Source organism: Staurois parvus, unplaced genomic scaffold, assembly GCF_062004578.1.
Source record: "Staurois parvus isolate SC_StPar_1 unplaced genomic scaffold, SC_StPar_1.0 ptg000980l, whole genome shotgun sequence".
NCBI lineage: Eukaryota > Metazoa > Chordata > Amphibia > Anura > Ranidae > Staurois > Staurois parvus.
Genome location: NW_028318776.1, coordinates 3,596,173 through 3,623,258, shown reverse-complemented (window position 1 = coordinate 3,623,258; position 27,086 = coordinate 3,596,173). Strand labels below are relative to the sequence as shown.

Sequence of the window (27,086 nt, the reverse complement as noted above, 5' to 3'; positions counted from 1 at the left end):
CAAGAGTCACATATACATCTGTTACAGTGTACCTGAGCCCATCAACATCTGTGACAGTGTACCAGTGCACAAAAACATCTGTCACAGTGTACCAATGTCCCATCAACATCTCTCACAGTGTACCAGTGCACTAAAACATCTGTCACAGAGTATCAAAGCATATCAACATCTGCAATACTGTTCCACTCCAACACTAACATGTGTCAGTGTCCCATTGCAACATCAACATCTGTTGGTGTCCCTAGTGGACTGTCAACATCTGTCAGTGTCCCCAGTGGACCATCAACATCTGTCACAGTGTAGCAGTGCACAAAAACACCTGTTAGTGTACTAGTGTCCCATCAACATCTGCAATAGTGTCCCATTGCAACATCAAAACCTGTCAGTGTCCCTACTGGACCTTTGACATCTGTTGGTGTCTCTAGTGGACCATCAACATCTGTCAGTGTCCCAGTGGACCATGAACGTCTGTCGGTGACCCTAGTGGACCATCAACATCTGTCAGTGTCCGAAGTGGGACTCCAAAAATGTAATAAGAAGCCAGGAAATTGGATTTGTAATTTATGCTCTTATAATGCTTGAAGGTGCTCCTTGGATTTTTGGGCCTCTCTATGTGGCTAGGCTTTGAAAAAGTCTCACACATATAGTATCGCCATGCTCAGGAGGAGTAGCAGAATATATTTTGGAGTGTATTTCTTAGTATGTCCATGCTGTGTTTTAGAAATATCCTAAAAGTTGACAACTTTGTGTAAAAAAATAATTTTTAAATTTCTTTGCACATTTTCCAAAAACTTGACATGTTCAATAGACTCATTATGCCTCACAGAAAATACATTGGTGTGTTTGCTTTCCAAAATGTGGTAATTTTTGGTGTTTTAATTGTCCTTGTGCTCCAGGGTCTTCAAAAGTGTGATAGGTAGTCAGAAAATTAGATACGTAATTTATGCTCCTTGAAAGCCCAAAGGTGCTTGTTGGGTTTTGGGCCCCTCTATATGGCTAGGCTGTGAAAAGCATAGAGAGAGAGAGAGAGAGATGAGAGGGAGGGGGATTAGAGAGAGGGAAAGGAGTGAGTGAGGGTGAGAGCGAGGGAGGGGACCAAGATGGGGAGTAAGAGAGAGGGGGGCTTCCCTATCCCCCTAATACTACACCAGGAGACCCCCCCCCATCCCGCCATAGTTACACTGGGTGAACACCCCTCCACCTCAAATTTTATACCATTGTCTGTAAATTCCTATTAGTAGGGTTCCGGGTTCCCTGATCATCAGCCATGGTAAAGGAGTAAGTGTCAGTCAGTGTACCAATAATCATAGACCCCTCTCACCTTCTCACTGCCCACCGGCTCCATCACCTGCAGCGTGTAGCAAGGCACTACCACTGCCTGGGACACCGACTCGCTTTGCAACTGCTGTTCGGCTGACAATTTTCCATCCGGTTTTTTCAACCGAAGAATAACGGGCAAGATGGTGGAGTCAGGGCCACCTACAGATGGAATCAGGAGCCGGAATATTTATAGTGTGTGGCCAGATTTAGACTCTGCACACACACTAATCAGCTCCAAGGAACAGAAGTGCACCAACACCCCTCTGTTATACCAACATAGAGTACCAGAGAAAAAAGCAGAAAGCAGTGTTTTTACTGAGGTTTTTTTTTTTAGAAGCAAAAATCCATCACAGATTATAACATGGGCACAAGACTATAAGACCACATGTACACTGTATTTTATTGATGGGTTTTCTCCTACAGGACGTTAGCAGTAGCAAAACAAAAAAAAAGACGTTTTTTGGCATGCACATTTGTGTGCATTCATCTGCTTTCACGCATCTGGCATTAATGCACCCTATTGGTCAGAATGTGAATTTAATTTGGCCATTAGAATTAGAATGCTCCTAGCATTAATGTACATTCGTTTAGGTGCTTTTGATTGTTTATATGCTCAAAAGCTCCTTTCCTGGAAAAGCTCCTCTCTCCAACTTTGGTGGGGATTTTTTCTGCCTCTAAATGCCCCTGCTCCTTAACTCCTCTAAATGCTTATGTGTGCATTCACACATGGAGGGGAGTTTAGAGGCAGAAAAAGAAAAAGCTCAAATGCCTGCAAAAGTAGCGTTTTTGACCTCCAGTGTGCATGAGGGTTTAGCGGTGCAGGAGCGCTCTGGAGCAGTGCTGCTCTTTAAGTGCTTGCTGTAAAGACCAAGACCAAGCTTGAATCTTACTACTGTAAAAAGCCTGACATTACACCTAGGAGGGAGAATGTCACCAGTACACCCAGGATCACCAATATGGCTCCAAAATGTTTAATGAACGATCACATAGTTACAGCAAGGCAACGTTTCGGAGTCTCACAGGACCCCTTCATCAGGCATGTGACCACCAAAATGTTGCCTTGCTGTAACTATGTGATCGTCCATTAAAACTTTGGACCCATATTGGTGATCCTCGGGGACCATTCGAGCACTCAGTCACTGCCCAGGGGCCCCATGAAATGCCCCTGGTACCTTTTATAGGCTTTTTGGGGTGTGCTTTGAGTGTAGGCAAGGTCACAGGAGCCCCATGATCCCCTATTGCCCGGGGGCCCCATGAGTTGTCAGTCCGCCCCTGCACACAGCCATTTTTAATGCAGGAACATGTGCGTTTGGATTGTACACTTGCATTACACCTAGGTCCTAGGAGGACACATCATGTTCTGGCAACCAACGGAACTCTTCAATAAAGGAATTGATGAAAACTGGAGCAGACAGAATCTGGAGCACCTGTGCAACCAATGAGCTGGTCACATAAGTTTTGACAAAGAAAGATAGAAGCTGATTGGTTGCCATGCACAACAGCTGCTCCAGATTCAGCCTTTATTTCTAGGTGTCTCTTCCCCCGCCCCCTCACACCTCCGTCTCGTGTTATAGCTGTCATTGTACTGTATGATGACTTTAAGAGCGCGCAGACCCGCCCACCTGTCACCCAGGACACGCCCATCACCTCCCATCCCCGGGATCTGCCAGGCTGCAGGATCACATGACCACACGGCCGGGGATGGTAGCTGATTGGCTGCTCTACCAGGAAGTGATGCGTGCAGTCATATGATGTGAGGAGCAGTGTGGAGGATGGAGGGACTGGGGCTGCTGTCCAAGCTGCCTGTAGAGCAATGTCCGCAGGTGGGTGAGCGCGGCAGTGTGTTTTTTCAGAGGCTCGGTCAGAGCAGACAGGGGGAGGGGTTGGCTTGTCTCACTGGTCTGTATAGGAGTGCCGCTACTGACAGAGGGGACCCCTACAGGATCCCTGAGCGAATGGCATTTTGCTGGATAAAGAGACCATTTCTATGCAAAATGCTTGTTTTCTCCTACTGCACTCTTTGTTGCATCTCATGTCTGCTGATGTGCTGCAGCCACTTCCTGCCTACATATTCCTGAGGGCAGTGTGCCATTTCCCAGGGTGGGTTCCCAGATGGTGACAACAAGGGGCCATGTCTGTTTAATGTTGTCACCATCACTTGTAGTCTCCAGTGGAAACCCATATGCATTACAACAAATCAGATACAGCCCGCCTCATTTCCAGGCTGGAGGACTCCCTGCATCATCTATCATCTAGCTCTTTCCTCCCCAGCCTTTGGGCTTATTCACACCATGTCTGCTGAGTGGCTTTGATCTGCGTGGAGCTACACAGGCTCAGCACAAGGACACTAAAATAGAAAATAACCGTGCCCTGTTCACACCAGTGCAGCTTTGAAATCACACTGCTTCCTGCACTGTCCAAGCTGACGATTCAGTGCGACTTCATTGTGACTTGCTGACACTGCAACAATCATTTCATGTATACATATGTCAGTGTAAGTTGCACTAAAATAGTGCAGGAATCTTTCTCAAAATCGCTGCGACATGACTTGCACATATTTGAATGGTTCCATTGTTGCTAATGGGGTGGGACTTTGAACTCTCAAGTCATGTGACAAGTCGCACTGGTGTGAACCAGGGCTTAGCCATGATTCACATCGAATGCAGCTTTCAAGTTGCGCTACTTCATGTGAAAGAGCGTGATTTCAAAGCCACCGGTCAGTGTGATTTCATGTGTGGCTTGCCGGCATCTGTGTGACTCTATGCACAGGTGACAATGCAAGTCAGACATGAAATCACCAAAAATAGTGCAGGAACCTTTTTCTATGTCGGTGCACATCGGAGTCATACCGATGTGAACGTATCCATAGGCACAAATAGGGTGTGACCTCTCATGTGATTTTGAACTGTCAAAACACATGACAAATCGCATTGGTGTAAATGGGGGCTAAACCCTGGTTCACACCAGTGCAGCTTTGAATTGGTGCTAATTCATGCAACTCCAAAGCTGATTATTCAGTGCGACTTGCTTGCGGCTTGCTGACACTCTGTGTGACTTCTATAAACAGATGTCACTGCAAGTTGCAGTGAAGTCATGCAAAAGTAGCCCAGGAACCTTTTCTGAAGCCTTTGAGACTTGAATCGCACCAATTTGAATGGTTCCATTGCCACTAATGGGGTACATCTTGTCACGCGATTCGAAAGTTTAAAGTCGCATAACAAGTTGCATTGAAGTAGCGCGATTTCAAAGCTCCCGGTCAGTGCAATTTCATGTGCGGCTTGCCAACATCTGCGCAACTTCATGCACAGATGTCAATGCAAGTCATACATGAAATCGGCAAAAATAGTGCAGAAACCTTTTCAAAATCGGTGCAAGTTGGCGACCCGCTGATTTGAACGGTTCCATAAGCACAAATAGAGTGTGACGTGCTATGCAATATTGAACTGTCAATTCTTGTTGGTGTGAATGGGGGCTAAATTCAAATGGGTTGCAATTAAATGCAGATGTGCTGTACTTTTACACATCATAACGCATGTCACTGCACCTAGCACATCGCAATACTCTGCAAGGCATAGAGCTGTAAAGAATCCCTGACTGTCACTGGCCGGCCCCCTTCATTCATTGGTTCTGTCTGCTTTCAATCAGAGACTCAGCATCACATGTGGGTGTATTTTACAGCAGTCTACATGCAAATACACTTTGCTTAGGAACGCCCACTGCAGACTAACTTCCACCCATCAAAGCATTCTAATACTTGCTTTACTCCTCTAGAGCCAATCTACTGCTTGCATCAGGGTTGAGGGATCTGAGGAGTACTAAGGCAGGGTGCTGGGATTATCTCAGGAAGTTATGTACACCACTCTACTAGCCCCTCCCACCAGTCATGATCCACCTGCATTTTACAGAGATGCACAGAGACCTATTAAACATGTCAGTGGATCTCAAATAAGGGATTTAATGGAAAAGTCTTATTTTAAAAATGTCATTAGCATGTTGGAGAGAGGAACCAGGGAAGACAAATTATGAAAATCAAACCTGTAGATTTAAAAACAGAATATTTGTCTTTGCATCCATCTAAGCTGTTACTAGGTCGCATCTAGAGAGTGCAGGATGGAGACGATGGATCTTCTCTGCATTGAGCCGCATGTGCGATCTGAATCTCAGGAGAAAATTTCTGAAAGCACAGGGGTGTGGATGTGAAGCCAGGAGGATGGATATTACTAGAAATGGGACATCTCTTTATTAGAAGTCATACCTCACATTGGTATTTTTTTCAGTGTTGGCTGGAGAAGTACAAATATATCAAGCAAAAGTGCAGTTATATGTTAAAGCCAAACTCCAGGGAAAGTCTAAATCCTTCCTTGCAGTGGCACTGCCCTCCACACTGCAGGGGTTAAATTCTCTTTTTTGTCTAGCAGGTTGGAAAAGCTTTTTTTTTCCCCTACAATCTGGTGGTGGACTGTCACTCTGTGTCCTCACATCCCATTCAGGTCTCTAGGCCCTGCATCGGTCTTTGATGACATCAGAGGGCATCCTGCTACCAGATCACAGGGAAGAAGAAGCTGTGGGGACCAGTCTCGCAGAGCAGAGGAACCTGCAGGAGCAGAGGATTGGGTAAGTAAAACTGCTTTTCCTGGTCCCCTAGATATAAAGGAGCATTTAACTTCTGCAATGTGGGGGTAGCTCCACTACAAGGGAGGATTTTTGCCTTCCCTGGAGTTCAGCTTTAACTTCTTTGATGGTCAAAACAGCTGCAATGATGATATAATTCATTTATTTTTCTTTTTGACATTTCCAGTTCCTTCACAAAGTTATTGATGGAATTTGTGGCCGGGCGTATCCTCGATTTCAGGATCATGGCAATGTCTGGAACCTGAGAGAATGGCTGCAGGTTTTAGAAAATACAGAAACATTTATTAAATCTGTTGTTGGTAAAGATGAACCTCAAAAGAAGGTAAATGTAAATTATCTTTTCCCATTTGTACCTATGGAAAATCCACTAGGGTGCCAGGCACACAGAAGTGCTGACATACTCCGTTGTTTAGTTTGTGGGTACATAGACCTTATATAAGGAAACAAAATTGCATTGTATTAGCCTAATCTATTTTTCCCACTCGTTAAATTAGTATTTCTCACATGGCAACAACATATAACTCTTAGGGCTCATTCACACTGTCTACTTGCTGGTAGTGGAAGTGCAGGTGGAAATGTACAGTATAGTTCTGCACTTCTCTTCTGGTGTTGATCTGTGACCTCAGCAATTTACATATCCCAGCAAGCTTTGAGATTCCGTATACGTATTTGGGGCAATACTCATGTTGTGGGTAGAGCTGTCTGGCAGCACAATAAGCAGGGTGGTGCTGGCCAGAGAGAGGCATGAAAATCTGCTCCAATTTACTTAAAGTGGAACTTTATTCAGAAAATTAAGTGCTGCTAGATCACTTCAAGCTGGCCCCTTTTGCAGGTATATCTATAAAAAGCATTTAAAAATAAGTGTCTCTGCTGTGTAAAATCCAGTAATACACCGGCTCACCCTGCTTTGAACTTGCTCAGTTTCTCTTCATTTTTAGGCAGTGCAGAATTTGTAGAGGTCGATCTGCTGACAACCTTAAAGCGGAGTTAAACCATCCTATCCTATACAGCCAAGGAAGCTGCTTCTGTTTGATCTGCAACTGCCATGATACTGCATGTGTGATCAGTTATGACTCCAGACATTTGATGGTTTGACCGTTTGATTGAGGACACAAGAAATGTGATGGTCAGCGATGCTGGCGTTTCAGGAATGTAACTGTTTTTTTGAAACTATTAAATTGATGGGCTTAGTTCAGCTTTATGATTTACAGCTGTTCAGGAGCTCTGGGCTTCAACAAAATGGCATCCCCTGGCAAGAAGAAACCGGTACAATGCTGGAGGCAACTTATAGCACACGCTAATCTTGGTAGCATAATTAAGGTGGAATGTATGTTCCTTGCTAAAGCACATTATTTTGTATCATGTTCTTATGGGTAAAGTTCCACTTTAAGCAAGCCTAAAGTAAGGATTGCATGAATGTCATACCTTCAGCGTGATCCCAGGGGAAACTTACAGGGGCATTGAGGGGATGGGCCACCATGTAATACATACAATAACTAGGTACCCAGTACCATGTACGGGGACTACACTAGGGAAAGGCTGGGAAGCTGGACTTTGACAGAAGATCTCACAGAAATGTGGCATGTTTTAGCAGGATCAGTAGACACTGGATATAAATGTAAGAACCAAATTTTAACAAATATTTTTTGTAGCTCTGTGCAAATGTACAGTTGTTCATTGATCTACTCATGTCCGCTTCAGAAAATCCCGTATTAGCCTTAAAGGATAAGTTCAGCTTTTTAGAAAAAAAAATAATAAATGCACATTTTTTTGCAGGTAAAATAATGTGAATTTAATATTTTTGTCTGTGGGAGCTTGTAAACCAGAGATGTACGAGCAAGCAGATATACTGACAGGAAGAATGAATGAACAGTGGGGCTGTCGGGACTTGTAGTCTCTCATTTGCAGATGACTGTGAATGAGTGACACAGCTAGCGAGGGGGGAAGAAGATCCCCTGCTAGCTGTCAAAGGGAAGGGGGGGGCGTGGGACGGGACCTGGAGCAGGGGCCGGTCTGATTGTTACATGTTACAGGCCATCTTGGATGCCAAAGGCAATCCAATATCACATTTGGTAACAATTTCCTCCTTTTTACCTGGTGTCTCCATAATTTTGTCCAACGCAGGTGTGTTTTATTATATATATAACTATAAACTAAATATTGAACCATTTTTCTCAGTAAATGTCTTTCGAATTGACATGACATTTTCACCACATGTCTGTGACAACCCATGCAATCCATACATAAAAAAACAAATAAGTTCAGAAATTTAAGTTATGTGTAATAAAATGGAATGATACAGGGAAAAAGTATTCAACACATGAGGAAAGGGAGGTGCAAAAAGCATGGAAAGCCAAAACACCAGCTGAAATCTATCAGTGATTGGAAAGCAATCCTGCCCCTTGTCAGTGCAAATTAATATCAGCTGGTTCAGTCTCATTACCAACGTGTAACACAAACATCTCATGATGGGTAAAAGCAGCTCCCTTAAGACCTTCGCAACCTTATTGTTGCAAAACATACTGATGGCATTGGTTACAGAAGGATTTCTAAACTTCTGAATGTTCTGGTGAGCACTGTAGGGGCCATAATCCTTGAAGTGGAAAGAACATCATTTCACCATAAACTGGCCATGAACAGGCCTCCTCGCAAGATTTCTGAAAGGAGTGGAAAGAATTATCAGAAAAATTTGTCCTACAGCCAAGGAGCACAGTTGCTTCAAAGAAAACCATAAGTAATCCACTCAGCAAGACTTCATTGTTGAAGAAAGAGCATGTTGAAGCTTGTTTAAAGTTTGCTGCACAACATTTAGACAAGCCTGTGAAATACTGGGAGAATATAGTCTGGTCAGATGAGACCAAAATTGAACTCTTTGGATTCCATAATACACACCATGTTTGGAGGTCACAGGGTACTGCACATCACTCCAAAAACACCATACCAAGAGTGAAGTTTGGAGGTGGGAACATCATGGTGTGGGGCTGTTTTTCAGCATACGGTACTGGCAACCTTTATATCGTTGAAAGAAGGGTGAATAGAAAAATGTACCAAGACATTCTTGATAAAATCTGCTGCCATCTACCAGGATGATGAAGATGAAACGAGGGTGGACATTTCAGCAAGACAGTGATCCCAAACACAAATCCAAGGAAACTCTCAATTGGTTTCAAAGGACAAAAATAAAGCTGCTAGAATGGCCCAGCCAATCAACTGACTTAAATCCAATAGAAAATCTAAGGAAAGAACTAAAGATCAGAGTTCATAGAAGAGGCCCACGGAACCCTCAAGAATTGAAGAATGTTTGTGTGGAAGAGTGGGCCAAAATCACACCCGAGCAATGCATGCAACTAGTTTCTCCATACAGGAGGCGTCTTGAAGCTGTCATTACCAACAAAGGATTTTGAACGAAGTAATATATTTCAGTTAGCGTGTTCAATATTTTTTCCCTGTGTCATTCCATTTTATTACACATAACTTAATTTCTGAACTTATGGTTTTTTTTTTTTTTGTATGTATGTATGGATTGCGTGGGTTGTTACCGACATGAAAATTTCAAGTCAATAGCACCTTTAGAAATATATTTACTGAGAAAAATGGTGATGTGTTCAATACTTATTTTACCCGCTGTATATATAAAAGAAACTGAGCCTGGCTGTGTCAGGACCTGGAAATCAAGATATAGGAAGTCGGTAGGTAATGAAACCTACCATATCTACCTAGCTTTGAAAAATCAGCTTTGATAGACTGTTTAATAATTTGGATCTTGCTGTGCTGACTAAATATTGTTCCCTAAAATTGACATTAGTGCATACATCCCTTTTGACAAGTTGTTTGACTTTTTTTTTTTCTTCACAGTTGAATTATCATCTAAATGGATTAACTGCAGAGCATCAAGGGGCAATATTAACATGTATAAAGAGCAGAAAACCTGAAATAAGAGATGCCCTCCTGCAGAAAGTGTGTGCCATGTCCTCATCGTACCTACAAGATTTTGATTGGCAGCTCAAGGTATGATTTCAAGCTCTGACTCTGTTTCATTATGCAAACTTTATTCAACAATTTTTTTTTTGGATCAAATGCAATACTTTCACACACATACAGAGCAATTAATCGAGCTCCCTGTGCCATTAAAATTGTGCAGGAAACTGGAGTGGCATGCGCCACATTAACTAAGCAGATAGAGCTGTTACAGGTCTATCTGCGCCACCCGTGCCAGTTTCTGTTTCAGAGTGAAATAAAACTAGCAGAAGTGTGCCCCTAATTAACACAGGGAATATGTCCCTTATCCATAAGGAAAACTGCAGCAGATTCCCACCAGGTGTGACCTTGTACAGGTTGTGAACTGTCAACAGACAGCTCACATCTCTCTCTCTGCCCATGAATCCACTACATGAGCAGAGATTGCACAGATTTCACAACCCTCCACCTCTCTCTGCTCTGAGCCGAGTGGAGAATGGAGACGGCAGAGAAGATCAGAGCATGCAGCTCCAGCTGTCATGTACTTTGTGCTGCATCTGTCAGACACGGCAGAACAGAGCACTGCCCCTAATTAACAAAGGGCTTGTGCCCCTTTTTCTAATTAGGAGCTGCTTCTGGTCCATTTTTTAGAAGATTGCTTGCATCATGCTTTATTAATTACAGTGGCAGTGAACTTTTTTTTTTTTTTTTTTTTCAAGGCTTACCTGTAGGTACAGTGAATATCTCCTAAATGTGCACCGTTTAGGAGATATTTAAATGTGTAGCAGCCGGTGATGTCGCCAGCACATGCGCTTTGCCATCCATTGAGTGGGCTGTACCGTATTGCGTCACGGCCATTCAAATGGCTGGAGCCTGAATAGCCGATAGTAAGACCAGGTGAAGATAGAATTCCTGTCAGCTGTGACAGATAATGTGACAGTACAGCCCAGAAACAATAGTGTGCAATTTTTTTTTTACCTAAAACACACTGACACTGATACCAATTAAAAAAAAATAAATAAAAAAAATCTGACCTTTTTGACCCTGACCTTGACCCAAACACTAACCCTGGCACTGAACTAGATCAAACCTTGATCAAGGTATTTTTTCTTTATTTTTTCATTTTCTTTTTTTATATTTTATTTTATTTTTTTCCTCTCTTGAAGGAGAGAAAGAGAGATACAATGTATCTCTCTCCTCCATTCAGAGAGAGAAAAAAAAAACCAAGGAGGGTGGGCTGCACAGTGAGTGATCACTGTGATAGCCAATCGGAGGCTATCACAGCGATCATGTGACCCGGAATTGAAATTCACAAAATGTGTGGAGTTGCCAGATGCCGTTTACTACACACTTATATGTTTATATTGAGATTGTGTATGTACAACTAGACTGTAATTATGTATAATATTATAAATCGGCTGTCATTTTTACTGGATTTTATCATGATGAAATGTGTATTTTTGTATCAAACTTGTAATCATGTGTAATTAACCTAATTATGTGGTCTCATTTAAAGTCCTGGGGCAATTAATTATGTACAGGTGAAACTCAAAAAATTAGAATATCGTGCAAAAGTTCATTTATTTCAGTAATGCAACTTAAAAGGTGAAACTAATATATGAGACTCATTACATGCAAAGCTAGATAGTTCAAGCCGTGATTTGTCATAATTGTGATGATTATGGCTTACAGCTCCTGAAAACCCCAAATCTACAATCTCAGAAAAAGGTAATTGCAAAAGAAGTTGGATGTTCCCAATGTGCTGTATCAAAGCACATTAATAGAAAGTTATGTGGAAGGGAAAAGTGTGGAAGAAAAAGGTGCACAAGCAACAGGGATGACTGCAGCCTGGAGAGGATTGTCAGGAAAAGGCCATTCAAAAGTGTTGGACTTTCACAAGGAGTGGACTGAGGCTGGAGTCAGTGCATCAAGAGCCACCACACAGAGACGGATCCTGGACATGGGCTTCAAATGTCGTATCCCTCTTGTCAAGTCGCTCCTGAACAACAAACAACGTCAGAAGCGTCTTACCTGGGCTAAAGAAAAACAGACCTGGTCTGTTGCTCAGTGGTCCAAAGTCTTATTTTCTGATGAGAGCAACTTTTGCATCTCATTTGGAATCCAAGGACGCAGAGTATGGAGGAAGAATGGAGAGGCACACACTGCAAGATGCTTGAAGTCCAGTGTGAAGTTTCCAGTCTGTGTTGATTTGGGGAGCCATGTCATCTGCTGGTGTTGGCCCACTGTGCTTCATTAAGTCCAGGGTCAACGCAGCCGTCTACCAGGAGATTTTGGAGCACTTCATGCTTCCTTCCACAGACGAGCTTTATGGGGATGCTGACTTCATTTTCCAGCAGGACTTGGCACCTGCCCACTGTCAAGGTCCTACCTTTTCCCTGAGGTTTTGTTACTCCATGTGCTGGCGTCCATCTTGGATTCTGCTGTGCATGGTGGGAATCCTTTTATGCCTTCAGGTCTCTGAGGTCCATCCCCCAGAGGGGTGTGGCTGATGACATATAAGCCTGTGGCCCGCACATGCTCTTTGCACTTGTGTCTTTGTCTTCCTACAGCTCTGTGTATACGCTTGTGACTCTTCTGGTATTCTGACTCGGCTTGTGATTAAGACCATTCTCTGTGTTTTCCTTCGATCTGACCTTCCGTTGCTGAACCCGGCCCGTGACCTGTGATTCTCTGTCTACTGTTCTGTACCGTTTTGTCCCGTTGTTGTCGACCCAGCTTGCCTGACTACGCTATTGTCATTCTCACCAGCTACACGCCATTGGCGGCGGCCATTACCGCAGCCGGGGTGTCTCGGGGGCCGCGACCTGGTACCTGGCTGCGTCAAGTCCATCCCCACCATCAGGGACCCTGGTGAAGGGCAGCCTGGGACTTAGACTCCGCGCCCTGGGACTTCGGTCTGTTGGTGGTGGTTGTCGTCAGCCAGTGCGTTACCCTGCCACTAGGCCTACCTGTCCGTTCCACAGCCCTGCCCTGACATTCACACTGCCAAAAGCACCAAAACCTGGTTCAATGACTGTGGGATTACTGTGCTTGATTGGCCAGCAAACTCACCTGACCTGAACCCCATAGAGAATCTATGGGGCATTGCCAAGAGAAAGATGAGACATGAGACCGAACAATGCAGAAGAGCTGAAGGCCGCTATTGAAGCATCCTGGTCTTCCATAACACCTCAGCAGTGCCACAGGCTGATAGCTTCCATGCCACGCCGCATTGAGGCAGCAATTGCTGCAAAAGGGGCCCAAACCAAGTACTGAGTACATATGCATGCTTATACTTTTCAGAGGTCCGATATTGTTCTATGTACAATCCTTGTTTTATTGATTGCATGTAATATTCAAATTTTCTGAGATTGTGGATTTGGGGTTTTCATGAGCTGTAAGCCATAATCATCACAATTATGAATTAATCACGGCTTGAACTATCTTGCTTGGCATGTATTGAGTCTATCTCATATATTTCACCTTTTAAGTTGTATTACTGAAACAAAGGAACTTTTGCACGATATTCTAATTTTTTGAGTTTCACATGTATTTGGGATGGAGATGCGTTACATTATTTGGGGGTGTTGTCAGATCATATTAACCACTTGCACTCCTGAGGATTTACCCCCTTAATGACCAGGCCTCTTTTTGCTACTCGGCACTGCACTAATTCAACTGCTAATTGCACGATCATGCAATGCTGCACCCAAATGAAATTTACGTCCTTTTTTTCACACAAATAGAGCTTTCTTTCAGTGGTATTTGATCACCTGTGCGTTTTTGTTTTTTCACGCTATAAACAAAGACCGAAAATTTTGAAAAAAAACAATGTTTTTTACTTTAAGCTATAAAAAATATATAGTAAACGCTTTGTGTGAAAGTTAGTGTCTACAAACTATGGCATAGATACAGCAATTTACGCCATTTTTTTGCTATACAGTGCTGCGGTAGTTTAATGGACAATTGCACGGTCATGCAATAGGGTAAATAAATGAAATTTATGTCCTTTTTTTTTTCCACACAAATAGAGCTTTCTTTTGGTGATATTTGATCACCTGTGCACTTTTTATTTTTGGCGCTATAAACAAAAACATTTTTGAAGAAACTTTTTTTTTTTAAAAAAAAACAAACAATTTTCTCATTTCGGTCATAAATATCCAAAAAAACTAAAATTTCATCATAAATTTAGGCCAAAATGTATTTTGCTACATGTTTTTGGTTAAAAAAAATCCCAGTAAGTGTATATTTATTGCTTTGTGGGACAGTTATAGCATCTACAAACTATGGTAAGGATAATGAAATTTACACAGCTTTTCCTTTCTGACTGCTCATCACATTTCTTGAGGTGCTAAAATACCCGGATAGTACAAACACCCTCAAATGACCCTTTTTTGGAAAGTAGACACCCTAAGCTGTCTGCTGAGAGGCATATTAAGTCCATGTAAGATTTATTTTTTCCCTACAAGTTTCTGGAAAATTTGTTTTTACACAAAGTTGTCATTTTAAATGATTTATTTCTCGCACAAGCCATGGGTATATGTGGAACTGCACCCCAAAATACATTCTGCTACTTCTCTCGAGTATGGGGATACCACATGTGTGGGAATTTTTGGGAGCCTAGCCACATACAGGAGCCTGAAATCCAATGACCACTTTGAAAGCCTGAAGGTGCGTAACTTCTTCATTTCACTTCCTCAATACCTATCACAGTTACGAAGGCCCTGATGTGCCAGGATAGCACCAACCCCCCCCCCCCCCCCCCAATTACCTCTTTCTGGAAACCCCAAGGAATTTAAAGAGGCATGGAAGTATTTTGCAGATTTCATTTTTTTTTTTTTCACACAAAGTTTTGAAATATAAAAAAAAAATAGAAAAAATGTTTTGTTTTTTTTTTTTTATTTTTCAAAAACTTGTGGCAACAAATGAGATCTGCAAAATACTTACCATGCTTCTTATCAAATTCCTTGGGATGTCTACGTTCCAAAAAGGGGTCATTTGGGGGGGGTTAGGTGCTATCCTGGCATTTCAGGGCTTCCGAAACTGTGATAGGTAGTCTGGAAGTGTAATGAGGAAATAAAGCCTGAAGGTGCTTATTGGATTTTGGGGTCCTGTACTTGGCTAGACTGCCAAAACGTCTCTCACATGTGGTACCCCCATACTTGGAAAAGTAGCAGAATGTATTTTGGGGAGTAATTCCACATATATCCATGGCATGTATGAGCAGTAAATCATTTAATTGACAATTTTGTGTGTAAAAAAGAAAAAAAAAAATTTTGATTTTGTGATTTTCCAAAAACTTGTTAAAAAAAATAAATTCTTCTATTGATTCAACATGCCTCTCAGCAAATAGTTTGGGGTGTCTACTTTTCAAAACGTGGTAGTTTTGGGGGGTGGGGGCGTTTTATGCCCAGCATTAGAAGTTTATGCCACACATCACTCACTCTTCTAACAACCTGAAGATCAAGCCTTTTCTGACATTTTTTGTTCAAATGAAGAAAAATCAGTATTTTTTTTGCTAGGAAATTAATTTAAACCCCCAAACATATATTTTTCTAAAGCAGACACCCTAGTGAATAAAATGGTGGGTACTACAATTTTTTTTATGGCACATAGTACTCGCGCAGTGATTTTTCAAAAGCTTTTTTAATTTTTTTTTTTTCAATTGTAAAATAAAAAGTGTATTTTTTTTTTTATTTTAATGCACTAAAACACAATATATTGGCCAATTATTTGATAAGATATAAAAGATGATGGTATGCCGAGTAAATAGATACCAAACATGACCTGCTTTAAAACTGCACATGCCCCGTGCAATGGCGACAAACTGCATACATTTTTAATATCCGTAGGCAACACTTTAAAAGCCTTTAAAAGCTACCATTTTAGATTTACAGAGGAGGTCTAGTGTTAGAATTACTGCCCTTGATCTGAGGTTCACGGCAATACTTCACATGTATGGTGCAACCGCTGTTTTACATACCGCCACAGGGTCAACGCTTGGTGTGCGTGCATGGGAGGGGCGAGTTGTTGTGTTTTTTTTTTTTTTTTTTTATCACTTTTAATGCTATCACAGGGAATGCAAATATCCCCTATAACTTGAATGGGCATTGTCATATATTCTTGAGAAATCTGGGGTCTATCAGACTCTAGATATCTCTTCTTCCCTTACATTTATCTAATAAAACCAAAATCGGTGTGATCAGATGCTTTCCCAATTTACAAATGGCGCTGTTTATATCTTGCAGAACTGAAATGATGAAATGCTCATAGCTTCTGAATTCTTAGACTATAGAGATGATTGGCACCATTCTGGTCTCCAATCAGCTCTATGGTCAGCTGGCAGAAACACCGGCTGCATTCTCAGGTTCCACCGATGGCACAGGACTGCCCGAGAAGGCTGTGGAAGGCAGCGGGGGGGCATTATATCCCGCTGCTCGTAAAAGCAATCCTGCAGTTAATTAGCCACTAGGATTGCTTTTACATGAAAGCTGATCGCCGGCTGAAAAAAAACGATACCAGGATGATGCCTGCAGCTGTAGCGCAAATCATGTATGTATATATGTATGTATATATATATGTGTGTGTGTGTGTGTGTGTGTGTGTGTGTGTGTGTAATATATATATATATATATATATATATATATATATATATATATATATATGTGTGATTTTGTGCATGCCGCCCTGTAGCAGTATTTCTGCTATAGGGCGGTCAGCAAGCGATTTGTGTTACGTCGCTGCATTACTTTAACTGACAAATGCGCTGTCATGTAACACTGCACCCAAATTAAATTTCTGTCCTTTTTTTTTCCCCCACAAATTGAGCTTTCTTTCAGTGGTATTTGATCGCCTGTGCGTTTTTTATTTTTTGCGCTATTAAAAAAAAATAAATAAATAAAGGCTGACAATTTTGAGAAAAAAAAACAATATTTTGTTATAAAACATGTCCAGTAAAAATCAAATTTCGTCATAAATTTCGGCCAAAAGGTATTCTGCGATATGTCTTTGCTAAAAAAAATTTCCCAATACGTGTAAATTAATTGGTTTACGTGAAAGTTATAGCATCTTCAAATGGCGGGAAAGATACTGGGATTTTTTTTTTTAATACTAATAATGGCGGCGATCAGCGATTTATGACCGTGATCAGCGACTTATGGCGGGACTGCGGCGGACATTTTTACACTGGGGGGGAACTGATTTGGGGTCACTGACATCCCCAGTGACACCAATACAGTGATCAGTGCAAAAAGAAACACTGACACTGTACTAATGGCACTGGGGAGGAAGAAGTTAACTTTTTTTTAGGCAATCAAAGGGTTAACTGTGTGAGGGGAGTGTTTTACTAGTGGGCGGGGGTGTGTACTTCGCAAGAACGCACTGATCCCGAGAGCTAAACTCCGCTCTCAGGATCAGTGTGTTAGGAACTGACAGGGAGCAGAGCTGCATTGTAAACAATGCAGCTGTGCTCTGTGTCACTGTTTTCCGGCAATCGCCGGACCCGGCGGGTAATGATCGGTCGGGACCCGGCGATTGACGCCCACGATTGGTGGAATGGGTAGGGCGGGCACACGTCTAGTGCGCGCCCCCTACCTGTTTTGCAAAATAAATTTTTAAAACGTGATTTTGCCCAGCGGTGCCACCTTGTGGCCATTTTTCCACAGTGGCTTGATGGCAAGCAGTTAATTTGTTGTCACCACAATCAATAGAACTTGTGGCCCCATTTGAAAATCCCCCCCTTCTCCATTCCTGTTTTGGTGACAGCCAGAAATTTGGGATTTTCTTTCACTTTTGGTTATAATAGTAAAGAGAACAAATAGAGGGTGAATTTTCCTAACTGGGTCAAAAACAGCAATAAATACCTGACAGGTCTTCTAATCCATATACAAAACCATAAAAACCAAATGGGACTTTACTGGTATAGAAAGTGGACAACATCATATTATTGTATAAAACATGTTTAATGAAACATATCTTCCAAAATTTTACCATAAAAACAGTATTTTGGCTAATCAGCCCAATATATCACAGCATGGTATATCATGACATCAAAGTACTCCAGAGGTCGAGGCGTTTTGCTTGTTCGCTTCCTCAGGACCCCAAAGGAGTTGAAGACAGAAAAGTCCAGTATCCTAGCTGGAAGATACATATGTGCATATGTTGGCAACACATTAGTTAAGTAATTATAATCATTACATAACACTAACAAAAGAAAACTTTCTCCACAAACTCACATGTCACCATGAGTGGTAATAAAGGGCAACAGTATCTACATAGCGGTTAAAAGGTCCCCGATGAATATCTGCCCATACGGCCAGATCCCCACATACCGCATAAATTAGGCCCTGCAATAAACACTGTGATATTGCATCCTAAGGCAGGCGGAGGGAGAGGGAAAGGGGGAACACAAAGAAAAAAGGGGGGGGGGGGGAAAGTAAAAAGAAACATCGAAAATGTGACTCACATTAGATGATTCACTGATAAACGAAACACAGCGACAAGATCCACATGCTGATTTTATTCTCTGTAGTCTGTAATATCCCTTATGCACCCTTTCCCCAAGGCAATCTAGGCATAATAGTAATAATAACATACAGGGTCAAAGGGGATATCAATATATTCCTCGCTCCATCATTACCACTCCACCTTAACTTAATAGATCCATTCCTGATAAGCCTGGATCCAAGGGGAAGCTAGAAAACGTCTGCCCCAGCAATAGAGTATCACTAGGTAGTTTGTCCAAAAATTCTCCAGTATCAATCACCAGAAGGATCAGCGTGACTCCTATAATTATATAAATAATTGTCCATATTCAATATTGTTCCCAACCTCAGAACCTCCGTACCCAGATGCTGTCCAAATAAACGTCTATCATACCTCCAATACAACCATGTGGTGGCAACTGCTCTGTACATGCATCCTTCCCTGCTGGCACCAAAACACTCATCTATCGTGGTGTTTAAATGATGTGATCAAGCAGGGCCGGACATAATGATCCAGTGGGAAAGAACCGCCCATCACATAGTCGGTGCACATCGCACAAGCGCGACTACATCACCTCCGCCCATAGAGGTATATGGGTGGAAGTGCCACTCCTATCTGAGAAGCGGCCATGACACCCATCTATTCTAGATGTTAACCCCATAATTAACCATCGTATGCATATACACCATCCTCAACACAGTCCACAGGCCATCCAACAACCAAAACGCAGTCGCCGCTCAGCTTCCACCACCTAGAACCCAAAATTGGTCCAGCCCACCATATATTATCCATAGCCGAGTATATGAATTACATCTATTCCAAACCATTCAAAGCCTTGTTAATTATATCAATCAGCTCACCCATATATAAATGGAATCTGTAGGATGTCTATAAGGGCAGCACATAACCCACGGGTCCAAACATCCATCCAGACCAAACCACCAGTAGGTGTCTCCAACCCCATAGAACCCCCCTCCTTGACATGTGTTACATAAATGTGGAGAATAATAAATGCAAAAATTAAAAATCAAATCAAAAATGAACGCCCCATAGCATCATTTTCACAAATGGGATGTTCCAGTAACAGCAAGAACCAGATGGTTATAGCCTCACCCAATCATGTTTACTTAACAGGGAAACATCAAGCATCCAACTAGAGAGCACACAGATTATCCATAACCTGTATATATACTGGAATTTCTATTTTTATTTATTTTATACTAGCAATGGCGGCGATCAGCGACTTATAGTGGAACTGCGTCCCACACACACGCACGCCCCCTACCCAGCAATGCAAATCGCGTATCTATACGTGATTTTGCACAACCCTGCTGCCCTGTAGCAATACCTCTACTCTAGGGCGGCGGGCAAGCAGTTAAGGATTCAAAGTAGTCAAGGTTGTTTGAAACAGTGAAGTTTCACTTTAATCTAGCAATAAAATCCACCCCAAGTCCATTCCAGTCTGACTGGAAATCTCTAGTGTTGTGGGTTTTTTTCATAAATAAATTCATAAAACTAGATAGTAAAGAATATGTAAACCCAACATTCCTGTTCCTCATATGTGCCTGTGTACTTGTATGAAAAAGAACCCTGTTCTCTTTGTAGTGCTTTTTTTGTATGAAATCCTGGTGTTTCTGCCAGTCCTTCTGCTTTCCTTTTAACAATTGACCACACTAGGTAGGAGAACACACTGCGGCTAGTTCTGTAACTGTGCTGAGAACCTTGTGTGCTCTCCTCCAATGATCAGACTTCTCCTGATTAAAATCCTGCACAGCCATTCACTGGGAAGATTAGTGTAATGCAGTCTCTCCTCCCCCACCTCTCTGCAGCTGAGAACAGAGGTTATATAATCACTTATACAAAAAAAGGGGGAAAATATATATATATTTTTTTTTAATGTCTATACACAAATGTTTTACACTTAATTTGTATTTTAAACTGTATGGGTTGTTTTACAAGGTGAGGGTTTGCATATACATTAATGTTGTGCTAAACCAAGAACTGAAATTCCGGTCTATCTGTGAAACCCGTGACTGCTTCTATTTCAGTTTGAAATAGAATCTGGCACAGCTCCCACACCTATTTTAACGAAGGGATCGCTGTAGTATTTAGTTTAGAGTACTGCCACAGATCTTTGCCAGATTGGACCTGGCGTACAGGATGTGAAATGTCTGTCGACTTCTTTCTGCTTGTACAGCGAACACATTACACTGTTGGCATGGAAAGCTCATTTACCTACCTATATACCAAGTACCGAGTGGCTCCTGCTTTCTATGATGTGTCTGGCGCAGATACAGAGAAGAAAACAGAGCATATCAGTCCTAATTAATAAAGGGACTTACACCCCCTTTCTTAATTAGGAGCAGGATCTACTCTGTTTTCTCAGTTTAGTAGAGTGGTGCAGGCTTTATTCCTGCACCACTCTTTGTGAATTCTTTCCCGTGTATTGAAAAGATACACTTTATATCATTTTTTTTTTTTTTTTGAAAAGGAAATGTCTTCAGTTGATTTTGCTGACGTTGGTTCTTCTCTTTAGCATCCAGCCTTCTCTGACTCTGTAATAGCCTCTTGTAATTACACAGATGGTGAGGGTCATCCGTATTCTTAGAGGCCTTCACACCTGTGAAATGCAATTACAACAAATGTGTTCCTACAAAGAGGATACTCATTAAGGTAAATTGAAAACAGCATGCACAGAGCACTGAAACACACAATGATGATCCTCCCTATACTAGCTGAAAAGAAATGTCTTGAACAGAGATCTATTATCAGCATAAAATGTTTCTTAATGGTCCTCAGTGGCTAGCTGACAGTCTGTTTCTTTAATGTGATGCTTCTCAAACATTGTTTCTAGCTGGACCTGAGATTCTAATGAGGTCTGCGTCTGAGAGTTATTACTACGTCTGCTATGTGATCTGTCAAGCAATGACCAGATGCATTACACTGCACTTGTAATTTAGTAGCAAACAAAATGCAGAAAAGAAAGATCACATAAATGGATAGACACATGTTTGTCAAGCATGAAGGTGCATCTTGCAACTGTATTTAAAAGTTTGTCATTTTATGTAAAACAAATGTTTTATGCACTGGAAGAACGAATATTGAGTATGCTGTTTGCCTTTTCCTTTACCCCTGCTTCACATATCTGCGGTTTGCGCGGGCCCGAGAGCCCATTCATTTGATTGGACTCCTGTGCCCTGGAACATGCAGGGAAGAAGTCCCTGCACTTCTTCTGAAAACACAGCCCGCACGGGAACCTCAGTTTGCAGTACGGTTGCGATTTCCAGTGTGGGCGGCGTGCCATTAGAATTAATGGCACCCGCCCGCGGGTCCGCATTCTTTTGTGCGGGTGGTGCGGCTACACGGATTTTTGTGTGGATCCACAGCGGCACCAACTGCACAAATGTGAACCTAGCCTTAGTAATAATAGGTTATATATTGTGACAGGGACTCTTTAAATGCCACACTACATTTTACGTTCTATACCAATAATGCTGTGCTGCTACAGGGAAACTTGTAGAAGTAGACAGGAGTAAAATATCAGTTATCTTATTCATACCATAGGTTTGGGTTAAAAGACTTAGATATTTTGTAGACTAAGGTCATTATTCTGGAAAAAGGAAATACACTGGGCACATAAAAAGTTTAGCTATAGTAATATAAGTTTAGTTTCTGGATAAACATAGTTTATGCCAATGTTTTTTTTGTATCATATAAAATGTCTCAAACTATGCTTCTGGTCAAAAATTAAAATGCAAATGCTGCAGAGCGTGATCCTTAAGGAACTATAAGCAAAACTTTTTTTTTTTTTTCCATTTTGGATAGAGTAAGGGAGGGTTATAAATCCCTGTCAGTGTTTTTTTTTTTTGTAGTTGTTTTTTGCCACCTGTGTCCCATTGGGGAGATTTTCCTTCACTTCCTGTTCCATAGCCAAAACAGGAAGTGAGAGGAAATCCCTGCAAATTAAGGGAATCCCATGGGCCCCCCTGGTCAGTAGAATTAGTGTCCCTATTAGTGATCATGGTCAACAGGACACGTAAATCTCTCTAACGGGGGCACAGACAGCAAAAAAACTTAATGTTTTCTAATCCATCTCTACTTCGTCCAAAACAAAAAAAAAAACCCAAAAAAACCTTTTGCCTTAGTTATGTTTTAATGATATTTTCTTTGTCTATATGCCTGTTTTTTCTCCCCTGAAGTAGCTGGTGATCCTGCCAGTAATACGCCTTGCACATAACTTCTGTTTGGATGACAGCACTGACACACTGGCATTGATATTACTGATAGCATTGTCAAACTTAATGGATGCAATCTATGCCAGCCAATCACTCCAATGCTCCAATTTCAATTAGCAGCCAGCTCTGTGACAACAAGAAAGAAGGGACATGACCTGATGTTGCTCCTCCCGGACATGCCTTACCAGCTGTCAGAAAGTATCTGGAAGTACAGAAGGTGACGTTTATCCTGCTGTCCACCAGTCAGATTCTGCTTGGAGGATACATTTCCTCTGAAGGTGAAAAGCATAAGCTGACTTTCTCTCTAAGTTATAGGATAGTGCTTCACTAATGGTCATTGGGTTTTGTTCATCTACTTGATCATTTAATCTCTGTTTTGTGAAATCTGAAATCACAAGTGCTAACTCCAAAACAAATAAAGTCATAGATGACGCAACTTTCTTCCGTGCAACTGTAGGTTGCAGGAAATAAAAATGCTCGATTCCCTCATCAACACAATCTGAGTTGATCGGACAATCCATCCCTTAGCGCTATTGCATTCTGCCAGCAGGAAGCCTTGTTGATGGCAGAAGACAATGATCACTGCTGGCAGCTCTAGTCACTGATTGTAATTGCCGGCAAAAAATCCAACAGACTGGTTGTACTGAAGTAGATCAATGGACTGACTTCATTAAAACCAACCTGCCCATAGATGGATCGAATCTTGGCTTGTCCCCACTGAACCGGCTGAGATGCGATACACTTATGGGCAGCGTACGTTCTTGGTAGAATGGTAACCTCACCTCTCCCATTTATTACATAGTGGATGTAAGCTAAGGGGTTTACTTTTAGATCAGAGGTAGAAATGTGGCACTCCCCCGTTAACAAATTGCCTACCAATTGCTGTTTTATCATCTGTGACCAGAATCCGCATTTACAAAAACAGAAATTTGATTAGGTAGGAAAATTTGACCTTTCTTACCCATGTGAACTGAATATCTGCAATGTACTCTCCAGTGTCATATTTTTTTTATACTAGAGATTTTCTTTCTGTTATCAGACATGAATGATGTCTGCATCCCAGGATTGCCAGTTTGAAGTGAAAAATAAAATGTATTCGATTTTCAGAGCTAAAATCGGAGTAGTGCTAGAAAATTACTATAAATTGGGTGTGTAATGTGCTATTAACCTACACATACTCTCTACTATACCTGGGTTTCACTTGCTGGCATTGCTGCTCTTTGGTCACCTGGTAATTAGGTGGTGGGTCCCAGCTGAATTGGTTTTTTTTTTTTTTTTTTTTTTCTCTTTCCTTTTTTTTTTCAATTTTTATTTGTTGCGCAGTTCTGAAATTGAATTGCAAATGTAATTTAGTTGACAGTGTTAAGCTTAGACTTCAACCGTGTGCTTTTTTTCACCCTTGGGTAAGTAGAGGTTCTTTATTCCTGGGTTTTTTTTCCCCTTTTTCTAAGAATTGGTTTTGAACAAATGAAACAGTACAAAATACTGAATTTTAAGTGAATATCTGACCTGAAATAGCTCACACAGAAATAACAGAAAAACATCATGTAGCACTGAGCCCATCCACCGCCTGATATTGATTTATCTCCTTGATTGAATTGTAGTGCTGGTCAGAATGTGAAACTGAGAATGAGAGAAACTGAGAACATTCCCTTCATTAGGCAGCTATGTTTAAGAGTCTTGCTGATTTCATACATTTATTCATTGATGTGTCGGTGGAATGCTGCTGCTAAGGACTGAATGGAGAGTCTTGGCTCATAGTTCTGAGATAATGAAAAGAATTTTAGTGTAGCGCTGAAGGTGAAAGGAAACATTTAAAAAACACAACATATATTCATATAGAAATGCACATAATATTTAAAATTATATTTTGGACCCAAACTTTTCTTATTTTGGATAGAATTGGGAACAGTTACAAGCTGTTTTTACACTCGCCTCTTTCAGGATTCATCTCTGGGACTCCTGTCTGTGGAGGGTTTCACCTGGATTTCTGTCAAGAGATCCTGTCCTGAATTATGCCAGGGCCAGTTGGAGGGCAGCTCCCCTGAATGGCTCAGCCTTCATGATGTGGCGCTTCACATCATGAAGCTAAGTTCTTTTAAAAAAAAAAAAAATGCACATTTTTTTGCAGGTAAAAAAATTGTGCATTTCTTCTTCCTTTTTTTTTTTTTTTTTTTTTTTTTAATTAGGAGCCTGTAAAGCATTGCACCCATGATCAGCAGATCACAGGTGGAATGCAAGACTCTTGCAGACTGTCAGTGTAAGGGCTCGTTCACACTTGGCTGTTTTACCAACGCTTGCCAATCGCCCCTATAGCGTTTGGCAAGCGTTGGTCCGGCGTTTGCAGAGCGTTTTTTAACGCTCGGCAAACTCTCGGCAAACGCCGCATGCGCGGTTTAGTGGCGGTTGCTAGGCGTTTGCCGAGCGTTAATAACGCCCCACAAACGCCTATAATACAGTTTGAGTGGTGTTACCGCTCCGCAACCGCGTCGCAACTGCACCGCAAACGCCGGCTGGGCGTTTGCGGAGCGGCACCGTAGACGAGAATAGGAGGCTTCAAAGCCTCCTGACTCGACCAGAGGTGTCCGTTTTGCCACGACGCAAACGCTCCCGTTAGAACAGAACCATGTGCTGTAATGTGCAGAATTGGCAAAGCGCTTCCCAAACGCCTCTCTGCCGCCTGCACACAAGGCTAAGTTGTCTGCTTGTACCTCAGACAGTTACAAAGACCGGACCTATCAGTGAACTACCTAAAGCACTCATCAGCTGGCTGGTACTTCATCAACCACTTGCCCTCCAGAGAACTTACCCCCTTTCCTGACCAGACAATTTTTTGCAATACGACACTGCGTTACTTTAACTGACAATTGCACGGTCATGCAATGCTGCACCCAAATTAAATTTATGTCCTTTTTTCACCACAAATAGAGCTTTATTTTGCTGGTATTTGATCGCCTGTGTGTGTTTTTGTTTTTTTTTTTTTTTTAATTTTTTGTACTATAAACAAAAAAAATAAAACCAACAATTTTGAGAAAAAAACATTTTTGACTTTTTGCTATTAAACATGTCCAGTAAAAAAATTGAAAACATCAAATTCCATTATAAATTTAGGCCAAAATGTATTCTGCTACATGTGTTTGCTAGAAAAAAAAATCCCAATACTTGTAAATGAATTGTTTTACGTGAAAGTTGTAGCGTATACAAATGGCGGTGTATATATAATGGAATTTTTTTTTTTCACTAGTAGTGGTGGCGATCAGCGACTTGTAGCGGGTCTTCGGTGGGCATTGTGACACTGGGGGGGAACTGATTTGGTATCACTAGGGATGTCAGTGACATCCTCAGTGACACCAATACAGTGATCAGTGTTAATAAAAAGCACTGACACTATACTAATGGCACTGGGCAGGAAGTGGTTAATGTGGGGCGAAGAAAGGGTTAACTGTTTGCTGTTTCACAGTACGCTGTGTGAGTGCTTTCCACTGTAAGCACACTGTTTTGTATTGCTCTGCTATACAGAGCCATACATGCAGTGTGCTGAAGGTGACGGGAGAGATCTGTATTATTTAGATACAGGTCTCTCCCCCGTCGGAGATACTCGGCGATCACTGGGTGCTGGCAAGTAATCACTGGCTGGGACCCAGTGATTGACAGCTGAGGCCGTGCGCGCCCCCTACCTGGAACTGAAAACACACACACACCCATGCTGCCCTGTAGCAGTATTTCTGTTTTTGGTGCGGTGTGGTACCGGTTAAATGTGAATGAGTGACAGCTGGGTGGACAGAGCCCTGCACAGCCGCATTTTGTTTAAAATTGTGACATTTGGGGAGAAGATCCCCGGCTCACTGTCATTAGAGTTGTTGGATTGGGGAGAAGCTGTAGCAGTGTGAAGATGGGTGGAACATGTAACATGCTCCCAAAGGTGAACTTATCCTTTAAAGTAGTGCATTGCTGTTCATAAACTGAGTAACATGCTGCTACTTACCTGCCTCTGTGACCGCCAGTGTCATTTACTGACTCCAAGTGACCTCCTGTGCATCCCAGTGTCATCTAGTTACTTCAATTCCTTTGTCATCTAATAGACTTAATGGTGCCATGTGCAGCGAATCACTGCAGTACATCCCAACACCCCTAGCATAGCACCCTTGCACATCATAGCCCTCTCCTTTTCTGGCAGTGCCTGATTGTGTGCTGGCCTAGCATCTTCACCTGTTCCCTCACTTCCTTAATGTTGTCCACACATTGATAAATATTTTTTGTTTAGCCCACAGGCTGATCAATAAAAAAATCTAATAGATTCCTCTATATATGCCATACAGCACAGATACACAAATCTCCATGCTTGGCTCTTGTATCCTGACAGCCATCAGTGGTGGCTGTTGGAATACTCAAACAGTAGCTGCATCTGATTGGATCCACTGTTCAGCCAGCAATTTTCTGCCTGGCTCCTTTGATTTT

The 27,086-nt window shown here is 41.8% G+C and overlaps 1 protein-coding gene across 1 annotated transcript in view; it reads left to right on the top strand.

Annotated features, from left to right (window-relative positions):
• The first annotated feature begins 2,987 nt into the window (after nt 1–2,987).
• Nucleotides 2,988–27,086, top strand: part of COMMD8 (COMM domain containing 8) — a 35,826-nt gene continuing 11,727 nt past the window's right edge. Inside the window, exons 1-3 of the mRNA XM_089657300.1 lie at nt 2,988–3,143; nt 6,119–6,274; nt 9,808–9,960. Coding sequence (XP_089513426.1) covers nt 3,093–3,143; nt 6,119–6,274; nt 9,808–9,960 — 360 coding nt within the window. The 5' untranslated portion in view covers nt 2,988–3,092. The remainder of the gene's footprint in view (nt 3,144–6,118; nt 6,275–9,807; nt 9,961–27,086) is intronic.